The 20986-nt window shown below is 31.4% G+C and overlaps 1 protein-coding gene across 1 annotated transcript in view; it reads right to left on the bottom strand.

Moving 5' to 3' along the window:
- The window catches only part of CSTF3 (cleavage stimulation factor subunit 3), a 62024-nt gene that overhangs the window by 33067 nt on the left and 7971 nt on the right, over positions 1–20986 (bottom strand). The window contains exons 2-3 of the mRNA XM_006195063.3: positions 16301–16402; positions 16083–16178 (exon numbers count right to left, since the gene is read on the bottom strand). Coding sequence (XP_006195125.1) covers positions 16083–16178; positions 16301–16402 — 198 coding nt within the window. The remainder of the gene's footprint in view (positions 1–16082; positions 16179–16300; positions 16403–20986) is intronic.

The following is a 20986-nucleotide window of genomic DNA, read 5'->3' on the forward strand; positions in this document are numbered from 1 at the left end:
ATTATACTTGTTTACCTATGAATACTGGCAAAAATCAAAAAGTATAACATATTGCATTAAGAAGATGTGAGGAAGTGGACTCTTTCAAAAGCAAGGATTATTAATGGGATTTCAAACTACAATCTTTGTGGAAGGTAATTTGAACATAGAAAAAAATTTAAATCCCTCATACTCTGATCCAGCAATTCCTTCAGCTAGGAATAATCTACAGATAGACTTACACAGATCAAAATATATACACATATATTCCATGTACTAATATTTGTAATAAAACAAGTTTGGGAAGAACTTAAATGTCCTTTAGTAGGAGACAGATTCAACAAAATATGGAATAAGTACTTGTAAAACAACAAAATTAATCTCTAAAATTTATTTTGTTAAGGAAAAAAAACACCAAAAAACAAAAAAAGCAATGTGTAAAACATAAGAAGTAATTGTTAGGTGGAGTGTATAGCTCAGTGGTAAAATGCATGCTTAGCATGCATGATGAGGTCCTGGGTTCCATCCCCAGTACCTCCATTAAAAAAAATTACCTACCCCTCCAATTTTTTTTTTTAAAAAAGAGGCAAATGTTCATGTAAAAAGAGGAAAAAATAAGCTGAACATGTTTCACTGGGGAGGGGAACTGTGTGACTTAAGGATGGGTAGATGACTTTTCATAGGTCCCTTTTATATCTTGGATATTTAAAATATATATATTCCAAAATATTAAAAATATATTTTTTAATATTTTTAAAAAATATGTATTTTAAAACTCTTTAGTTAACACATCACCTTTTGGGCCTTCTAAACAATTTTCTATGTAATTCTCAAACATTCCAAATACTCTAAAAATGTATATAAAAGAAATAGGATATGTATTATGCATACAGAAATTTGGTGGCTGGATACAGCTCAGTGGTAGAGCACATGCTTAGCACGCACGGGGTCTGGGGTTCAATCCTCAGTACCTCCATTAAAATAAATAAATAAATAGGGGGAGGGTATAGGTTAGTGGTAGAGTGCATGCTTAGCATGCACAAGGTCTGGGTTCAAGCCCCAGTACCTCCATTAAAAAAAAAAAGAGTAAGTATACCTAATTACCCACCCCTCCAAAAAACAAATAATATCTTTAAAAAAAATTAGATGTATAATACTGTTAAAACTATTTAACAATATTTTTAAGGCAAATGATTATTTTTGTAACTTCTAAATATCTAGTAGAATTTAAGCACTTTAAAAAAAATCCTTAACACAAACTGATAAAAAGTTACAGAGGTACTACCGTAAAAATTTAACTTAGGTAATTTTCAAACCTATAAATGGGTGTTAACTAATGGAACAGGACACTAATGTCACTCAAGATTACTTGAAGTGTTTTATAAAGTATTTATAACATTTAACAATAAGATTAAAGTGATACATATAGGTAAAAATTCTGACTCTAACAAACTGTTGCATACCACAAACTATAAACTTCTGGAACTAATAAGCCAATCAAATAAAATTTAACAATTTATAAATAAAAATAAAAATAAAATTCATAACCATTTTCCTCTAAAAAAATGAAGGCCAAAATATACCATGAATTACAATTCTAACAAGTCCTTTCATTTTTGAGACTTTCATTAGAACAGAATGATTTTGGGAGAGAAAGCGTATTAAGAAAAACATTAAAGAGTAATATGATGAGACAAAAAATACTTTGAAGATATAAAAAAGATTAACCCAAATAAATGAATTTCTAATTTTAAAAAGTTATTTGGTGGATACTAACTAAACAAATATTTTAAAAATATACATGTATAATTTCTTTTAGTTTGAGGAAGTTATATACTATAATGGGAAATGTCAAAAAATACATATATAATTTTAACAATGGTTATTTTTATTAGCCTTGCCTAGAATGTCTTTTTTCACCCCCATATTTTTTCTCCTAGGTATTGAACTCCAACAGGTATTTTTCTTAAGTAAATCGAAGAGGCAATTCCATTCTTTTCTGGCTTCCACTGTTGTCGTTGGGAATTTGTCAACATAACTACCATTCCCCTTTGAAGGTCATTTGTCTTTTTATTTCCAGCTGCTTCTGTACTTTTGTTTTTTGGTTTTCTGTAGTTTCATTCTTTGCCTATGTGGGGAATTCTTCTTTTTAAAATCCTGTTTGGGATACACTGAGCTTCCTGAGCCTGTTCTTTAATCATTCTGAAAAAATTATTAGGATTTATCTCTTCAGATTGTGCTTCTGCCCAATAGCTTTCCTGTAACTTCAGTTAGACACATTTTCACTCCATCCTTTGAGGCCCAAATCCTTTCATATTTTCTACCTCATTATTTCTTTAAACTCCAATCTGAATTTCTTCAATTCTCCAATTCTCTCTTCATCTGTGTCTAATCTGTTATTAACCTAATTCCATCTTAATTCTAGTCTTTGAAGTCTTTGCAGATCTCTTTCTGCTGTATGTGGTTTCCTTACATGGTTTTTTTACAAGTGAACTCCTTTTCTTTGGAAAAACATTCATGGAGATTCTTTAGTGGCTTAGGATGAAGGTGCATTCCTCCAGAAAAAGTCTGAGTAAAATTATCAGGTACCTATGAGCATAATTCAGGTTGAGTCCACCTTGTATTCATAGTTCAAAAGTTTTCTGAACCACCCAAGTGACGTTTATTTGGACCACAAATCCATGCAAGGGCCAACTTGTGACATCTCAGGACTTTCCCATTCTGTTCTGCTCAGGATCACAGCAATTTCCTGTTTCCTAGGGTTAATATGGTAGCACAGATCTCTGGTTCACTGTCATTCCGAGTATGACTTTAAAGGAAGAGGATGTCCTGTTGGGCAGACCTTGGGCTTTGACTTTTGTTACCTGAGCTCCTAGAAGCATTCAAAATTGCATTTCAAGTTCTCCCAGTTGGGCAAAGTCTCTCAGGGTAAAAATAGTTTAAGGGCCATGCTTATCTCCCAGATTTCTTATTTTTTGTGTGTTTGTTTTCCAATTAGGTTTCAGCCTGGTAATTCTTTACTATGCTGTCAGTTCTTCAAGATGTTTTGAAAATTCTGTCCAGCAGCTTTTGTTTTCAGCACTGATTGGACTAAGATCACCATATCATTCAAATCTTCTTCAATATATTAACAACTAGCTTCAAAAAAACTAAGGTAAAAATTTGTGTGCAAATTATCTTGAAAAACAACTAAAACCTTTAAAATCCAATTATCTTTGAAACACTAAATTCCAAAGGTTAAAAGAAGTTATAGAATTCAATTAACCAAATATACTTCCTCTAATGTATTAGAGAATTTCCAAATAACTGCAATTCAGTTCTCTGAAACACTTTGTAAACCAGCAATCTGAGTTTACCTTTAGTGTTTGCTATGCCCAAGTAAGGTGAAGTTTGGGTGAAAGCTACAAGAACAAAAAGTAAAATTATAAATATTTAACACAGAAGTTCTACTGTTTATAAAGATCAAAGCTAGACTAATTCATCCTTTATCCTTGTTTTTAAAAATAAATCATATAAAGTTAAGTTTATGGATTAAGTTAAAACAGAAGCTTTATATATACTTTAATATCAAGATCTCGTAATGAATTTCCACTCAATCAGATGTTGGCATTGTGCATATATACATTAGTCAAAGCTGTGAAAATGGGTGGGGAAGAGTTAGAATGTTTATGCTTTACTAATCTGACAAAATAAACAGTGAAATTTGATAAATCCCCTTGTGAAAACTCAAGTTTTTATCTCATAGATACACATACAAATGTCTCAGAAATTTTGCTTCAATATATACACCTAAAATTTTCTTGTAACCTATATCAGGTTTTTATCTGAAAGCATTTCAAAATTACAAATAAGCAAGGTACTTCAAAATGCTAGGTAAATTAGTAATGTCCTTTGGCAATTCTCTAAAACTGGTTAACACTTTAAAAACCTTTCCCTTAAGTCATGTATCAAGACAGTAATTGTAAATGTCAAGGACACTTATTCAAAAATACTTAAATAGCTGAGGGTAGTAGACAATTCAAAAGGATACTTTCTTTGTATTTTTAGAAAAACTGTAAAGACATTTTTTAAACCTATGTGAACAGTAAAGATACTGACCACTTATAATTGGATGAAAATAATGGTTATAAATTGATATCATACTCTAATTCTTAGAAATTAAGATTCAAGTTATAAAATAATATGAAATCAATTTTACTTCCCACTGTGGACTTTTCACCCAACAAATATTTAGAGTGCCACTATGTGCTAATAAGCATTGTTTTACATCCCTGAAACATCAATTTACAAAATACTGACAAACTACAATAAATTCAGTATTAGGAGATAAACATTATAGGTGGAAAAAAATAGAGGAAAGGATGAGTGAGGTGTTGGGAAGTGGAGGGTAGTTCAAAACATGGTGGCCATAGCAGATCTCACTGAAATTTAACACTTCAAGAATTTGAAACAAAGGATTTTGTAAAGCAGCTATCACAGGATAAATATCTTTAGAGCCGATAAAACAGCTAATGTAAAGAAAAGCCTTGAGGTGGGAATGTGTCAAGAATGTTTGAATAAGCCAGAGTGACTGAAGATGAGACTTTACTATGTGAATTATCTATCATACAGATATCAGGCACAAAATTTTATACTTAAGTTGGTATCCTAGTATTCACTTCTTATACTTATTTACTAATAATTTAAAATGAATTATTTAATCAACCTGTTTGATTCTTAAATAAAAATGTCAGGTTTTACAGATATAAAATCACTAAAAAAAAACTTTCTTAAAAACTATATCCAATTTCTACTTAGAATAGAACCTTGGTTATTTTATTATTTTTGGAGATTCCAAAAGTAGCCAAACCCAATCAAGAACCAGAACTCACTAATTTGGTGATCAAAGTTCCATTATAATATTCAACTATTTACTGCTATAAACACATTGTATTTCATGTAATACCACTGTCTTTCTAAAATATACGTTATCATTAATATTAGTATAATTCCTATTAATATTTCTCTCCTTATAGTAAGATATTGTCATAGATAATCTGCCCTAACAGATTTTTGGACTTTATGAACATTCAAAATGAAAATTTAGAAAATGACTATAAATTTACCAACTATTTTTGTCAAAAAGCTCAAAAACCAGTTCTTGTGATTTCACTTAATTTTAGTCAGTCTCTAAGTGTCCCAAAAATATTCACAGGATATCAGATCATTAGTTTTAAGGGTTTTGTTCAAAATTAACCTTAAACCTTTGATACTACGATCAATAAAAGTAGTTATTTCAAAAAATTTTGTCCCTTTGGTGTAAAGGGACAAAAAAAATTTTGTCCCTTTTAGTGAGTATTTGCATATTTACATGTATTTAACCAAATAAAGATAGTCCTATACATTTTTCTTCATTAATAAAATTCATAAACAGATGGGCAATTATTTTTTTCCCATGTATAAGTAAATCCGGGAACTGTATGTTATTGGATAAACTAGACATACTGGCAATATGGTATCCTAGGACTGACTGGCATTTAGTAAAAGCAGGTTTTACTCATTGTGAAAAGTTTTCTAGAAATCAAATTGTTTGAAGCAACTACTCTAGTTTTATATATTAAAAAAATAACTAATTCTCCCCCTTTGAAAAGGCTTTTCTTCCTCCCCCCAAATGAATATCCTAGTCAATTAATGTCACATTTTCCTCAAACAATATTAAGACTATGATAGAGAATAAAACGTTTCATAGCTTAATTATATAACTTCAAGACTTGAGTACAAAATAAAATTAATGAAATCAAGAGAATCTCTAATCACCATGCAATTTTCTTTGAAAATTAAAAAGGAAACTTTCACTCAGTTAATTCCTACATTTATGCAAGCATTTGAGTTAAAAGGCCCAGAGTTATAAATGATATCTCAACTTAAGATTTTCCTAGAGCAAGATTATATTCACATTATTTTAGCATTATAAAACTTCAGATGTTCCTACTTTTTCTCCAACTACAACAGCTTAGCTGCAATTCTAGACTAACTATAGAGCTAGTGTTTTGTATTTAAGACAAATTTCATGAAATAGTTACAAGTCACTTGTTTAAAATACTGGGAAGGACAAGAAGTAAAGTTTAACTTAAAAACTATTAAGCTGTTTCAACTCCTCAAAAAGCATGTTTTTTCCCTCGCCTTTGTTGAAGCCTCAGCACTGGTGTCTTTCTTTGCCAGGGATTCTGTTCTTAATTTCAGGCTTCCATTTAAGTCTTGTTCTAGAGGACTTCCTTGACCCACCCTCACATACTGTCCCCATGTTCTCTGTATCAAAGAACCTACCAGTATTTTAACTGTCTCCTATAAACCGTAATTTCTTCACTAAGGTGTCCATTGCATCTAAGTGTCTAGCATGAATTTACTCAGTAGATACTTGAAAGTTAATTCCATTTTCCCCAGATTCATAAAGTGAAAGCAAGAACCCAAAGACATCTTCATGTATCTTTTTGCCCAGAGCCAAATATAAATCTATGAAAATATGAAAATGATATGGGGCCTGAAGAAGTACCAAATGACTTTTCTTAAAGGCGTTATAAATCCAACAGTCAATTGTGCTGTGGAAAAATAGTGTAACACTTTGGGTAATTTTATCTGAATCCAATCCAGGCAAATATATCAATAGGCATCTGTAAGTCTTCATTCTACCTACTGTTTTAGGACACTTTTAAGGACTCCACGTGTAAAATTACTTGCCAAAAGGATTTGCTAACAAAATTCTGCATATTTAAATCTGTACAGAATCTCCTAAAAGTTAAACTACACCTCGCACTTTTCTTCCTACCAAAAAAGTATCTTAGAATAGGAATCACTGAACACGCTAAATTTCTATAGTTCTTAAATTGTGGGAAACTTAGAACTGCGAAATTCTTTTATATAAGGTAAACAATTCAAATTTTGACATAACATCATAATGGTTTATTCAGAAACAACTGAATAGTATCAGGAAAATGCACGAATATATTTCAGTTTTCAGTGACACAGTCTGGGGAGGTGCTCAAAAGTATTTCTTAAATTTCTGAATTTTTAAGTCTGATAAACCACAAATTACAAATAACTGGAAATGTTGGTCTTCAATAAATGTGATTTTTCTGTTAATTATAGGAATTGACATCACATTTAAAAAAAAAAGAATTCTATTGTACCCCTGTCTTCAATCTTTCCTTTTTTATTCTTTCATGAAGTTTTGCTTCATAATTTCAAACATCTTAAAGATCTCTCCTCCAAAAAAAAAAAAATCACAATAGCCTATCCTATCCGAAAACTTAATTTCGCAAGACTTCTACAGAAAGAAAATAAAGATGAAGATAACTGTTCATAAAGCAGATTCAAAGATAACTTACTTTCCCTAAATTCTAAATTTTGGCCTTGATTTGAGAAAATCCCATCCTAATAAAACCTTTAATTGCTAAATCAAAAATGAAAGGTAAAATTGCTTGTTCTTACATTAATGTTGAATGTAGATAAATATTTGGACCTGTAAAGAATTTGTTCTTATAAATTTCTTAAAAGTTCAGAATTGCTAACATTTCCCCCCCTTTTTGTTTGGAATTCCTTTGTTATTTGAAATTAGACCCAAGTACATGCTGCAGAAAAGATTAAAAATTATGAAGGGTAAAAAAATTTTTCGAAGTAGAATTTTAGAATTAAGATTTTATACAAATCATAAGATGTGGTTACATGTTAATTATTGTACTACGCTACCTTCCAAAATATTTGTAGCAACTTTATGTGGTTTTGAGTAGTTACACATATTTTTCCAAATGTACCCTCAAGTCCTAATAGCTAAGTAAGAATGCAAGAAACTCTTCAGCAAAGAAAAAAGGAGTCAGTTATGAACCTACTATACAGCTATTTCTACTGTAGTTTAGGTCCTTTAGGTAAGTCAGTGTAGTGGCTAGTGAGTAGGAGGCCAGACTCAGGAATTAGATGAGTACAAAGTCCCCAGCTTTCCTGTTAACTTCCCAGTAACTTAAATGTTAATGTTGATTAGGAAAGTTACTTAAGAACTCTAAATCTCAGAAAAGCTGAGTATCTTAAAAAAAAAAAAAAAAAAGGATAATATTTACCTACCTCAAAAGGTAAACTGTGATTAGTAAGATATCCCATATAAAGTACTAAACACAGTGCCCAGAATACATTAAAGGCCTAATACATTTTAGTTATTACTATTTAGGCAAGTAATCAGAATAAAGGGAAAATCACTACCAACATGATACAACTGAAAATCAACAATGGATTTTTTAAATGCAGACTTTTAACTTCTAAAAATCTATTAAAAATCTATTATCCTGAGAAAAAAAATTCTATTATTGTTAAATTTCCTTAATTTCGTTAGTCTGTTTATACATGACAGTATCTTTGTTATTAGGCAATACACTTAAGTATTAAAGGTCATGTGTATGCAATGCAATCTCCTACAGTTCAGGAAAAAATAGAACTGGTAAAGCTTATGTCAAATATTAAAAACTGGTCAATCAGATTAAGTGATTGGCATACAACTTCAAACTTTAATTTTAAAACAATGATAATCAAATGAATATTTTAATCATTTTCTCACCTAACACATTCTAATTAAGAGAACTACAAAACCCGAAAAAAAATTCACTTATTACACAACAGGTAAAACTGATACCAAAGGAAATGGTGGATGAGAGAACTAAAATAAATGTACAGATACTATAGGAAACATAAGCTATATTGTTGGCCACTTCCCCCAAATACTTTAAAGCTCTCCTATGACAGTCTACACTTTCACCAGCTATTTTGTTAAGGTAATATCATTTTTAAATCTTATGAAATTTGGATATTACCTGTGTATTTCTACAAATAGCATTGGTAGCAAAATTCTCAATTATAGCTGTAAAGAGCCAATTCTCTTGAAAATAGACATTAACTGGAAATACTACAATTACTATTTTAAAAAAAAAACGCATCTGACTTAAAAACTATCAAAAGCCACTAAAGAAAAAAAATTTAAATAAAGGGAGATGAGTTAAAAATGGTTGAAATATTGCACTCATCTGTGTAATGAAAAATTTAGAAATAAATCAAACGTAAACTACAGGAATAGCTAGAAAGAACGAATGATTCTTTGTGAGAACACTCCATTCCCCAACCCCCAAAACAATGAGAATTATACACAAAAAGGATTTTTTTAAAGAAAGGATAGATGTTAGCTAATAACCTGAAAATATGAAGATGTGGTATTCATATGTTTAAAAACTCTCAGGGGTTAAGAGTTAGCTATTGAAAAAAGCTGCAGTAATCCTTTCAAGCCACATTTGCCAGCTTAAGTCCCTCTTAACACATGAGACAAGTTGATATCTTAAGAGTTTGGCACTTAGGTGATAATATTGTGTTTAAAGAAAAAAAAAGTTTATGGAGTCAGAAGATATCAGGCTTCAAACCCCAGGAATTAAATCAGTTGGGGGGAAAAAAAAAAAAAAGGACAAAGTTTAATAACGCAACTCTAAACCTGACTGCAGTTTTAACAGTTACGCAGTCAAAACTACTACCAAGCAAATAGCACATACCTCTAAGATTACTGCTTGATTGATTATACAGACTGACAAATCACATGGTATAGTCAAAAGAACAAGCCAGGAGATTAATTACTTTAGACTCCAGACAGATACAGGGAGTATTCTGCCAGCTAAAAAATATACTTAAGGCAATAGATTCAGTTATTGCCCTCTAAAACCTCAATTCCCAAAACTGGATACCAGAAACACTGAACAATAACAGATTCCATGTATCCATCCTTTGGAGATTGAGTCAATACTGTTATAATTGCAAAGCTTGTATGTTTCAAAAGCTTTCCAGGTAGATGCTAAACTTGTTTGTAAATTATGGGTCTAAGGGATAACAGTTTCTTAATTTATTTTATTCATGTCTAAAAAAGGGGCTAAGCTGATTCATTTCATCTTCCATCCCTAAATATCTGATTTCAACTTAATACCCTTTTGGCTTTAATGTAATACATCATACTCATAATTTGTTTAATCAAAAAAATTTGAAGAAAACTATCATCATGAAATAGTTACTTTTTTTTTCGAACTCAGTATGAAAGTTACAGAAAATGTCATCATATAAGACCATTTCCCTTATTATGTGACGTGATGTATGTCAACATTGTGGTAATCATCTCACAATATATGTATGTATCAAATCATTATGTCATTCATCTTAAATTTATAAAGTGTTGTGTCAATTATATCTCAATAAAACTGAGAAAAAAAAAGACCATTTCCCATATATAGCAATCTTTAGACAAAGACTTATGTTATCTATATATGCTACAACTAAAATTTTGTGTTAAAAAAAGGTTGTAACTGAACATGCTGCTATCACATGAAGAAATGTACCAAAAAGATAAAAAATAGCTTTGGGACTTTTATCTTTGGACCTTGTTACATTTCAAAGTATTTATTCTAAAACTACATTTCAATACCGTCTTGTTGACATTAGATTCTTTGTTTTCATAACCATCACTTAACATTTCCATATAGAAATTTTTTTCTTTGGAGGTCTCCTAGCATACAAAATGGTAAAACTTACCCCAGGTTATGCTTCCCTGAGCTTTAGAAAAGCCGTTTAGTTTCTCAGCAGGTTGTATTCAAAGCACATATTCACAATTTTGTTGAAATTGCTGTAGATTCTGTATATGTGGGGGGCTCATTATACTAACCGACTATTTGTTTTCTGTTCCAAAGTTGCTAAGAGCAAAACTGTTTAGTAATAAAGTTTAAAAAGTAAGTTATTTACAAGCAAATAAATGCATTCTTGTCCATATTTAGAACTGCAGCTTTTAATAAACATGACTAGTATTACTTCAGACATCTTCATTTCTTGGAAATACCCTGACCAGACCCAGTCAAAAGGAACAGCTGTTTATAAGTTGAAAGCACACACTAAACAAAATAAACAATGAACCCATTAGAAAACACTTAAGCCTTTAAGAGGTCTTTTGTTTTTTTAAGAGAAAATCAATTGTCACCAGGTTCTCTTATGTTCAGGTTAGAACCAAAAATGTAGAGCACCCTAAAAAGACTTTCCTGTGTCACGATTAGTTTTGTTTCTAAATATGGAGGTTTTAAACTCCATAATAATATAAAGGGCTTAGGTACGTGTTTATTCATGGATGCTACACATTGGAGCATTATCTTTAATTAATATCAATTGGGATAGGGGTGAGGGTCATATACCAAGGTAATCTCCTACAATCTTACTGACTACAATACCCAATAATTTTATAAAACTAAGTATTAGGTATTGTATATTATGTTATTCCATAAATTCCCACGAAATTTAGGCTGACACCCACAGGGAAACCTCATATAGCATAATCCAATAGTCTTTTATGTTTATCAAAGATTTTAGAATGTATGTACCTTAAAAAAAATACGGGTAGAGATGCCTTTTCCAGATTTTCAGAACATACCATAACTCTTATTAGACACTCAAAAAACAGAATGTAAAAAGCTGGGTTAAAAATTTAAGAGTCTTTGCAAAGGGAAAAAAAAATGACCCCTTTTCTTTCAATATTTTTATCAGTGACGGCAACAATGACAAACTTGCCTTAGAAAGTTAAGAAATATAAAAATGATCAGGTTGATTAACACAAAGTTTTGCTTAAAAGTAAATGGCTATATTTCATATAAAATAATAAATTACCTAGAAGACATAAAGAATAGAAAATAAGATTTTTTTAAAGAGAAACTCCACTATCTAAATTAACTATATTCTTCTGCAAACAGTTTTACTATGCAATGCCTTGGGTGAAGAGAAAAGGCTCAAAGGGGAAAAATGTATAGATATTAGGAGAAGTGACAACACACATAAACATCTAGGCTGCAATAACAGAAGGGAAAATGGATGGGATATTTCAGTAAGACCTGAAACAAAAGTTTACTACTTACAATAGTAAATGCAAATATTTCCTTTGTTTTAAAAGTTGTGTGTAATTATTCAAATCACTTTCATTCAGTTCAGTGTTTGCAAATAATTTGTTTTTATACCCCTACACTACATTTATACATGCATTTAAGAAACTACAGATTAAAAAGCATATTGCATTTTAGAGAACAGTCTGAATAATCACACAGACATGGACCAACATTTATTACAAACAGGAAAAGAGCAGATCTATAAGAAAAGAGTACAGATTGTTTTTTAAAAAAAGATTGCAAGCTGAAGTATAGGAAAGAAATATAATCTATATGATAATGCAAAAAATTTATCTGCATTTAAAAATCACATTGCTCAATATATACAAAACATTATAATACAGTTATTTAAACTGCTACTTGGAGGCATTAAAAGAGTATCAACAGTGGAGAAGTTTATTTCAATTTAGGTCACTCATGTTCCATCCTGAGTTCATTTCCATTTTCCAAGAAGAAAGGTATTTTTAAAAGTCACTTTTCCCAAGAAGAAAGGTTTTTTTAAAAAAAAACTGAAATATGTACTTCACAAGTCATTATTTCTAAGAAAAGGATCCATGTTAAAAGTTTTTTTTAATAAAAGGCAATCAATTCTCTATATACTTTTATTAAAGAATTACAGCTTTCACAGACAGCAAAATACATTGTCGCTATTACCAGCACCATTACCTTCATTTCTCCTTCAACTAACAATAAAAAACATCATCCTTTCATAGGAAAATTTCTTATGAATGTGGCCCAATTAAAAACAAATTACTTCTAAGGGTAAAATATTTGTAGCTTACATGCTGTCACACTGATTACCTAGCTACCTGAAAAGCTACAGAAACCAAAAGGGGGAGAAACAATTTTTTTTAAAATGGCAAAACTATAAATTTTCTCAATTTTGTAATACTTAGTGGCCCTTCTGACCAATCTCAAAAGTGGCTCTTTAAAGAGCACTTAGATTCCGAATGGGCATCTAACCTAACTCTAGTATTTAAAAATTCACATTTCTTAATAAAAAAAAATAAACTGCATTGCAGATTTAAGATATCTATATATCAACTATATGGCTAGAGATGTATTAAAATGTTTCCTTTACTAAAAAACTAAGCAGCAAAACTATTTTCATAGCATAATAATTTAGACTCTACATCTGATAACTGTATGACTTAAGAATAGTCAGAATTGTTTGCTCTTATGATGTGGCTAAATCATGTAAAGTAGCAATTTGGAATTCAAGAGTAAAGCAATGTACTTCATGCACTTGAGGCAAAATGTCATCTCCTATGTAATATATTCAACACTAAAGTAATCTGACCTCTAATTTTGAAATTATGGATGTATTATAAATACATAGATGTTGGTCCTAAACGTCCTTTCATTAGAACAAGAGAGTTTTACTTCCAACAAGCAAAAATAAACAAACAAATAAATAAAAGCAGGTAATGAATTAAAGATGACATTTTAAAGCTCAAATTTGACACAAGTTAAGTAGGTATTGCTAAACGCTCACTGATACGAGACAAGCTGATATATTGGCAAATATTAAAAATATCAGACTAATGTCATAACTTCTTGACTAAAAATCATTTATAATATGCTCTCATTTGCAATTGATGTTTCAAGTTTAAAAGCACCTCCACCCTCAAAAATTCTCTCCTTTTCCCACTTTGTTCTTATGTAGGATTCATAATAAATTTGTCTGGGGAAGCAAATTATCTTATTTTTAAAGATGTATGTAATTTCTATTAGGAAAAAACTAAATGTATCTGGGCTCACACACATTGGTTTTAACTGAACATAAATAAAAGAAACATTATAATTTCCCCAACATGAAGTACTGAGTTACAACAAATGTATTAACAAAACTTTATTTTCTTGAGAGTGCATACAGGATGTTATGTAAACACTGCATTATCTTTAACGTAAAGACATTCTTATTACTACTTCAGATTTTAATGTATTATAAATAGGTTATGCATCTTCTCCAGAAATATTAAAGGCCACATAGAATAATATGGCCACAGAAAACTTTAGTCTCTCACGGGCTAAACACGGCACAAATGTGAAAATAAAAACTAAAGAGCAAATTAGGAAAAAAGAAACACAGCTTAGGATATATATTTTTGAAATTTGTATTCAACACCTTAATTCCTAAATCAGAAATATAAATTTTATAAAATACACATATATATTCTTCACCATTTTTTCTCAAAAGATGTTTTATACATACATTCATATTTGTGTGTATATATGTGCAAATGGCAAACATTACGAACTAAATGAATCAGGCAACTGCTGACAGCTCTGAAATATTACTTGAAATGAGTCTGTTATATAGACAACTTTCAGCCCCCTGGAATAACATCTGTCCTGTCTTAGAATTCTTTTTTAGAATGCAGTTTGTATTTTTAGCCAATAAATGGGAAAAACAGACTCACAGTGCTTATACTTATACAGAATGGAGTATATAACAGCCAATTTCAGTTTAACTTATGCTATAATAAAATCAACGCCTGAATATTTGAGAAACTGAAAGAAATTTCTAAAATTCAGAAAGCACTACTTCATTATACAAAGACGATTATGTACCAATTATATTAATTTCTGTAGAGTTTGCATATAAGCTAATGTGTTTGTAAAGTCAAACTGGAATGAAGATCAAGTATAGGTGATCCAGGTTCCTTGTTTTAAGAGTATTACAAAGCAGCATTGGCTTCAGCATACTTCAGACAGGCCTAGTCACTCACCTGGTGAATTTCACGCCAGTCTACTGTGATGATTAAATATACTAAGGAAAGAAATGTTCCCAAAGGATAAGTGATGAAACCTTAAGGATATGCCTTGGTCCAAAACCACAACCAGACTCCACATAAGGTACAATCTCTCACACATACAAACACACAAACACACATACCACATACACAACCACACAAAAAAATTTAACACACACACACAATGTTCCTGCTATTGGCCAGTAATGCCCACCCCATCCCCAACAAAATAATACAATATAAACTATAGCACAAACACAGTCAGTACACTGTAGCCTCAATTTAAATCTGCTGTTAGTTGGGTCCATTCTGAGGAACACATCACAGGTGACACTGTGTTGTGTTGACACTTGTTGATGACTAAAGCCCTTTGACAGGTCCAAAACAGACCCACATATTATCAAATTTCAGCTATTGTGGAAATGTTATGACGAGGCTGCAGTGTACTAGATTTTGTTGAGAATTTATATTGCAAAGTTAATATTCAAATAAGAATACTTCATAAGTACAAATAAGTTATAAAAAGAAATGGATATCATTTTCAGCTTAATGTGGATATCAACTATTCCCCTCTCACCCCTTCCATCACATTAATATATCACCTGAAAAATGATTACTTGGTGCCAACTGTTATCAATACATTAACACTTTATTATCATCTTGACTGCTAATTCCAGTCTTCAAATATGAACATTTCCCTTCTAATCATAATCAAGAATGAGGCCTTTACTCTTTAAACATGCCTGACTTCAAATTTCAAGACAGAAAGAAAAACAAAGTATTATTGGATAAATTATGATTACATAGGTTTGAGTCATATTAGCTTATTCCTGTATAATGTAAACTTTATCCTATAGAAAAACTTTTAAATTATTGAAGTGCTTACATTTATTGACAAACCATGCATTTTCACAAAATCAAAATCCAAAATAATTTTTCACCTAAAGGTTTCATTTCACCAGACACTCAAAATGGCCTATGAAACTAAGTTAACATTTTTGTATTTTCTTTTAATACCATTCATATTAGTTTGTAAGTAGGAATAAAAAGAAAAAGAGTTCTAAATAAATGACACAGGAGGCAATAAATTGACACATGACAAGTAAATAAAAGGCTAAAGCACTCCAATACCATTGAAACTGTTTTAATGTTGTTGCAACTCCAAAATGCAACAATCATCAGCTTGTAAAGACCCAAATTTCAAGAATTCACTTTAATTACTCCTTTATACCTATTTTACAAAATAAAAGCAAGAGACATTTAAATCCTCCTTGTCCTAACTGTGCTATCTATGCTCCTAATTTCTTTTCTATCACTATACTGTATGCTGCAATTCCCATCAAATGCTATATAAGAAAAAATAAAATAAAATATTAACCTCTGCTTCAATGTACAGTTTCCAGAATCTGCCAGAACTGGGGAACTGGGCAACAAGTCGTTCATAAGTCTTCCGTGCTTTGTCTATAGGTTGATTCTAAAATTGAAAACCAATAAACAGCATTTACAATGTTAGGATTATGAAAATATTATTTACTGCAGAATCAAGAAGTGTGATTGGACCCATAGAGAAGGAAATGTAATCCTATAACACTAAACCTGTGCCTCTCGAATGAGAATGCTCCAAGCGTCAAGGTCATATGGATTCTCTTCTAATTTCTTCTCGGCTTTCTTCACCTTCTCTGGGACATACTCAGCTGCCTAGGGGGAAAAATAATGAACTGAAGTTACTGTTTTTAAAATCTCATGCCAAAATTTAATTCAAGTACAACATATCAGCCACCAAATGCAGTATCACAATACAAAGCATAAAAATGTTCACTTCTGAAGAGGCCTGTTTATCTTTTCATAAATCACTTGGAAAATAACAAAATCAAGTCAACACATACCTTAAAAAAACATTTTAAAACTTAAATAAACCCCTCTTTTATATGAAACAACATAGAGCAGCAGTTCTCAAACTTTGTGGTCTCAGGGCACATTTTATACTCTTAAAAACTATTGAATATACCAAAGAGCTTTTGACTATGTGTGTGACTTCAGTATTTAGCACATTAGAAATTAAAGCTAAGAAAAATGTTACATATTCATTCATGTACAAATGACAAAATTATTTACGTTAACATAAATAACATTTTTATGAAAAATAACTTCAAATTGTGAGAATACCCTTGTTATATGTATTTGCAAATCTGTTTAATGTCTGACTTTAAAATAGCTGGATTTTCACATCTGCTTCTGCACTCAACCTACTACAACACCAAATCATGTAAAAATTTCACTCATGAGAAATTAAGAGTCAAAAAGGCAAATCTTACTATGAAACATTATGAACTCATACATCATCTGAAAGTCTTAGGAACCCCCAGGATCCCGGAACCAACTCTGAGAAATACTGCTACAGAGAATTCATCCTGAACCACAAAGAAAAAGCACGAAATGACATAGAAAAGTGCAGGTGACTTCTCCCTTTCTACAGCTTCAGTATTTTCTAAACCCTTTAATAATGTAGTTTTATTTTTATTACAAAAACACAATCTTAAAACATTAATACCTAAAATAGTAGCCAGGACCCGAGGCATTATTACAAGTATTACTTCTAAAATTGCTGTTCAGAATACTACTGTGTACCACAAAAAGAAATACTCAAATAAGTCAGATAAATGTTAATTTGTATAAAGTTTTGTTTTGCCTTTTTTATAGCACTTCTTGAAATCCATGATACGGCAATAAACATTGGTAATATTAAAGAGGGGACAGGGAGGGAAGCATTGCCCTTAACATCTTTCTTCTTCTTTAAGTGACAATTAATAGCTCATCAAACAATCCTGTCAAAACACTAGTTTAGAAAAAAAATTTAAAGACATCTGTTTAAAGAGAAAAAAACTACCTGGAAGAAATACACTTTTCTTCGTAATAAAACAGTTCCCAACACTGATAAGTATACATTTATTTAAAAAGAAAAACGTGTTTTAAAAGACTAATATAATTTTGTATCAAAATCATGGTGTTCTAATAACATACAAGTAGTTTACAAGTAGTTTGTTTAAGAAACTAAAATGGAAAAGTTTTAATAAAGGAGGACCACTGGCCCTATCCACATATTAAAACATAAAATGACACACAGTAAAACAGTTTTGTAATGGTGACAAACCAATCACTGGATCAAGATGGTTCAGAACGATAAAAAATATGTGAAAACTAGCAAATAGTAAAGGTGGTAGTTCAAATCAGAATGGTGGGTTATTCAGTGCATGGTGCTAGAATAACTGTATCTGTTATAACTCCAAAGTCAACTATCAAAATAAAGCTGAATTCCTATTTTACTCTTTCTACCAAATTAATTTCAGATAGATCAAAGATTTAAACACTGAAAGTAAAAACACAAGAAAGATCTAGAGGAAAAAACACTGAAATGTATCTCTGCATGGGAAAGGCTCTTCAGAAGCCTTTGAAGCGGGGAGGGTATAGCTCAAGTGGTAGAGCTCATGCAAGAAGCCCTGGGTTCAATCCCCAGTACCTCAAAAATAAACAATCTAATTACCTCCCTTCCATCCCCTCAAAAAAGTCTTTGAAAAGATTAAACTTAACTCCTGAAGTTTAAATTTGTGCCTGAGAAAAGTATTATAATGAAAGTGAAAAATCAAACTTAAGAAGTATCCCCAACACATAGCACGAATATTAAATTTATTAATATAAACTCCAGCCATTGAAAGACCAGAAATTCAAAAAGGAAATGGGCAAAGTATTCGAACAGTTCATAGAAAAAGAACAGTGAACTTTAAACACTTGAAAGCAACACAAATGCTTATTATAAAGGCATAAGACAGAGATCAAGTGTGTTTCATAATTAACACTGCACTGGAAAGGGTATGTAGAAACAGACATTCTCAAATTGTTGGTAAGAGCAAGCAGTAATACTGACCACAATTTAGTATCAATGTTTGACCCTGAATTCCAGTTCCGACAACCTATCCTACTCTACATTACATGTGCATAAAGATGCATACAGAAGAATAGTCAGCTACGTGGCTCTTTATTGTTGCTAAGACCAGGATAATTAAATAACCATGTATAAAAGAATTGGTTAAATAAATCATAGAATTTGTAGTTACTAAAAAGAACAAAGCAATGCAGGTCTATAAATAGCAACATGGAACAATCTCCATAACACTGGGTTAAAAAAGAGTGGGCTGGAGAGACACACACACCACATACACTTACTTTACACTGTATAGTCTTCTGCTGTTTCAATTTTTACTGTTCACCTGAGAAATATTTGCTCAGTGCCTAGTACGTGGCAGACATTGTTGAAGGGGCACTTGGGATACAACAAAATAAAGACTTCTTTCAAACGGTTTACTTCTTGACAAAACAAGTTTTAAAGACATTTTAAAATAAACTAGGATTTTAGTTCAAAAGATATCAACTACAAAATGTTAACAATAAAGTAAACATGATATAGGAACTTCAAATCAGGATCTAAAACCCAGCTAATCTATACTTGAATTGCCTTAGTTAATCAATGCTAACAATTAGTGTTTCAAAGCAGTGGGATAGGAGGCCAAATCACTCAAATCCACTTGCTAAAAATTAACCTACCAAATTAGGTAATATATACCACAACCTGTAAAAGAACAAAGAAACTCATAAGACAGCGTCTAGTATCTGACCACCATAACTGCAGTAAGTATAAAGTATATTTCCTCATAAAATAAAAGAAGCTATTCCTTTAGTGATTCTCAACCCTGGCAGCACATGAAAATCACCTGGGGTAAAGAGGATTTTAAAAAATGCTCAAGCCCCACTCTAGATCAATTAAATCAGAATCTCTAGGAATGGGCCTGGATCATCACTAATTTAAAAAAAACTCTCCAAGTGGTTCAAATGTGCGGCCTCAGTTGAAAACTACAGCTCTCTGGGAGTTCCTAACTTTTTCTGGTGCTACTAAATCTTCTTGAAGTCTAGTGAAGCCTATGAGCCCTTTCTCACAATAATATTCTTAAATATTCAAAATAAACTATGAGGGATTTCAGAGGAAACCAATTATACTAAAATGTAATTATCAAAATAGTTTGTAAACAAAGTCTTCTATAGTAATAGATACTTAACATTATATAACAAAATCTAGTGGCGAGTCCAGTGATGAGAACAGCAGTATTTTGAGTATTTCTGTCCCAGTCACACACTTGTTGCTAACAGTACTACTACTAGTGTGGTTTCTTGCCTACATTCATAATAGAAGGAAAGACTCAATTTCAGTTAGAGATTAGTGAAAATAAAGAGTTTTATTTTGCCCATCCAAGTTCATGGAACCCTGAAAATTCCATCCACAGATACCTCCAGGAAGCAGGGTTACCATGCATCTAAGAACTTATGAAAAAGAAGAAGATGTTAAAAAAAAAATCTGTTCTGCATCTCCCACATCAGGCATTTATCATCACTCCTTGTTAAGTAACTGATAATCCCATTTCATAATTTATAATGTAATCAAATTACACAAATCTGCCCAAAGTCCAGTTACAATCTCACAGAACCATGGCTCAGCTCTTTTCAGAATCTTACAACCCTAAATGTTTTCCTCTGGTCAAGGATGTAGTTAAATGTCCACAAAACAATCTATATAAATCATTCTCAATAAACTGAATTGATTAACAATGGAAGATAACCAAAATGGCCACATTTTGGGGGCCACATTTGACTCCCACATCAGAAAGCCATTCATCGTCACAGCTATGAACCAGTCAGGTAGCCAAGAACATAACATTTTTGTTTTGTGGCCTGGTTATCACATTGATATAGAGCAAAGGAAAACTGAACAAGTTTTCTAATAACCACAAGAAGACTGAGTCTCCATAAGGAATGGAGTCGTATTATTATTTCCTCAATCTGTTGCCAGTTTAGAGAAATAGGTCACTTTAAGAAAACTTATGGCAAGTTTCCACTGTCCATTTGTAATGGAATGAGGTCAGAAGAACTCTGCTTAGTTATAGTAAAAGAACAGCTGTCTCATGCTTACATGTCCCCAAAAAACATTACAATAAGAAACTCTATCAATATCCAGTTTTTGTCTTTGGAATGAACTGTAATCCCATTATCATTCTTTAGTGAGATTTTAATGGGGAATAAAATAGGCCCCAAATGAAATGAGAACAAAAGCTGGACTAGTTCTCAAGGCATGAACATTACCAACGATATCAGTAGGACATTGGGAACTTCTTTGATTTGTATGATTTTAAAAAGCAGAAAAGTTACACAACTGTACAGAGTATACAGAGACGCACA

This window comes from Camelus ferus, chromosome 10, assembly GCF_009834535.1.
Source record: "Camelus ferus isolate YT-003-E chromosome 10, BCGSAC_Cfer_1.0, whole genome shotgun sequence".
In the NCBI taxonomy this organism is placed as follows: Eukaryota; Metazoa; Chordata; class Mammalia; order Artiodactyla; family Camelidae; genus Camelus; species Camelus ferus.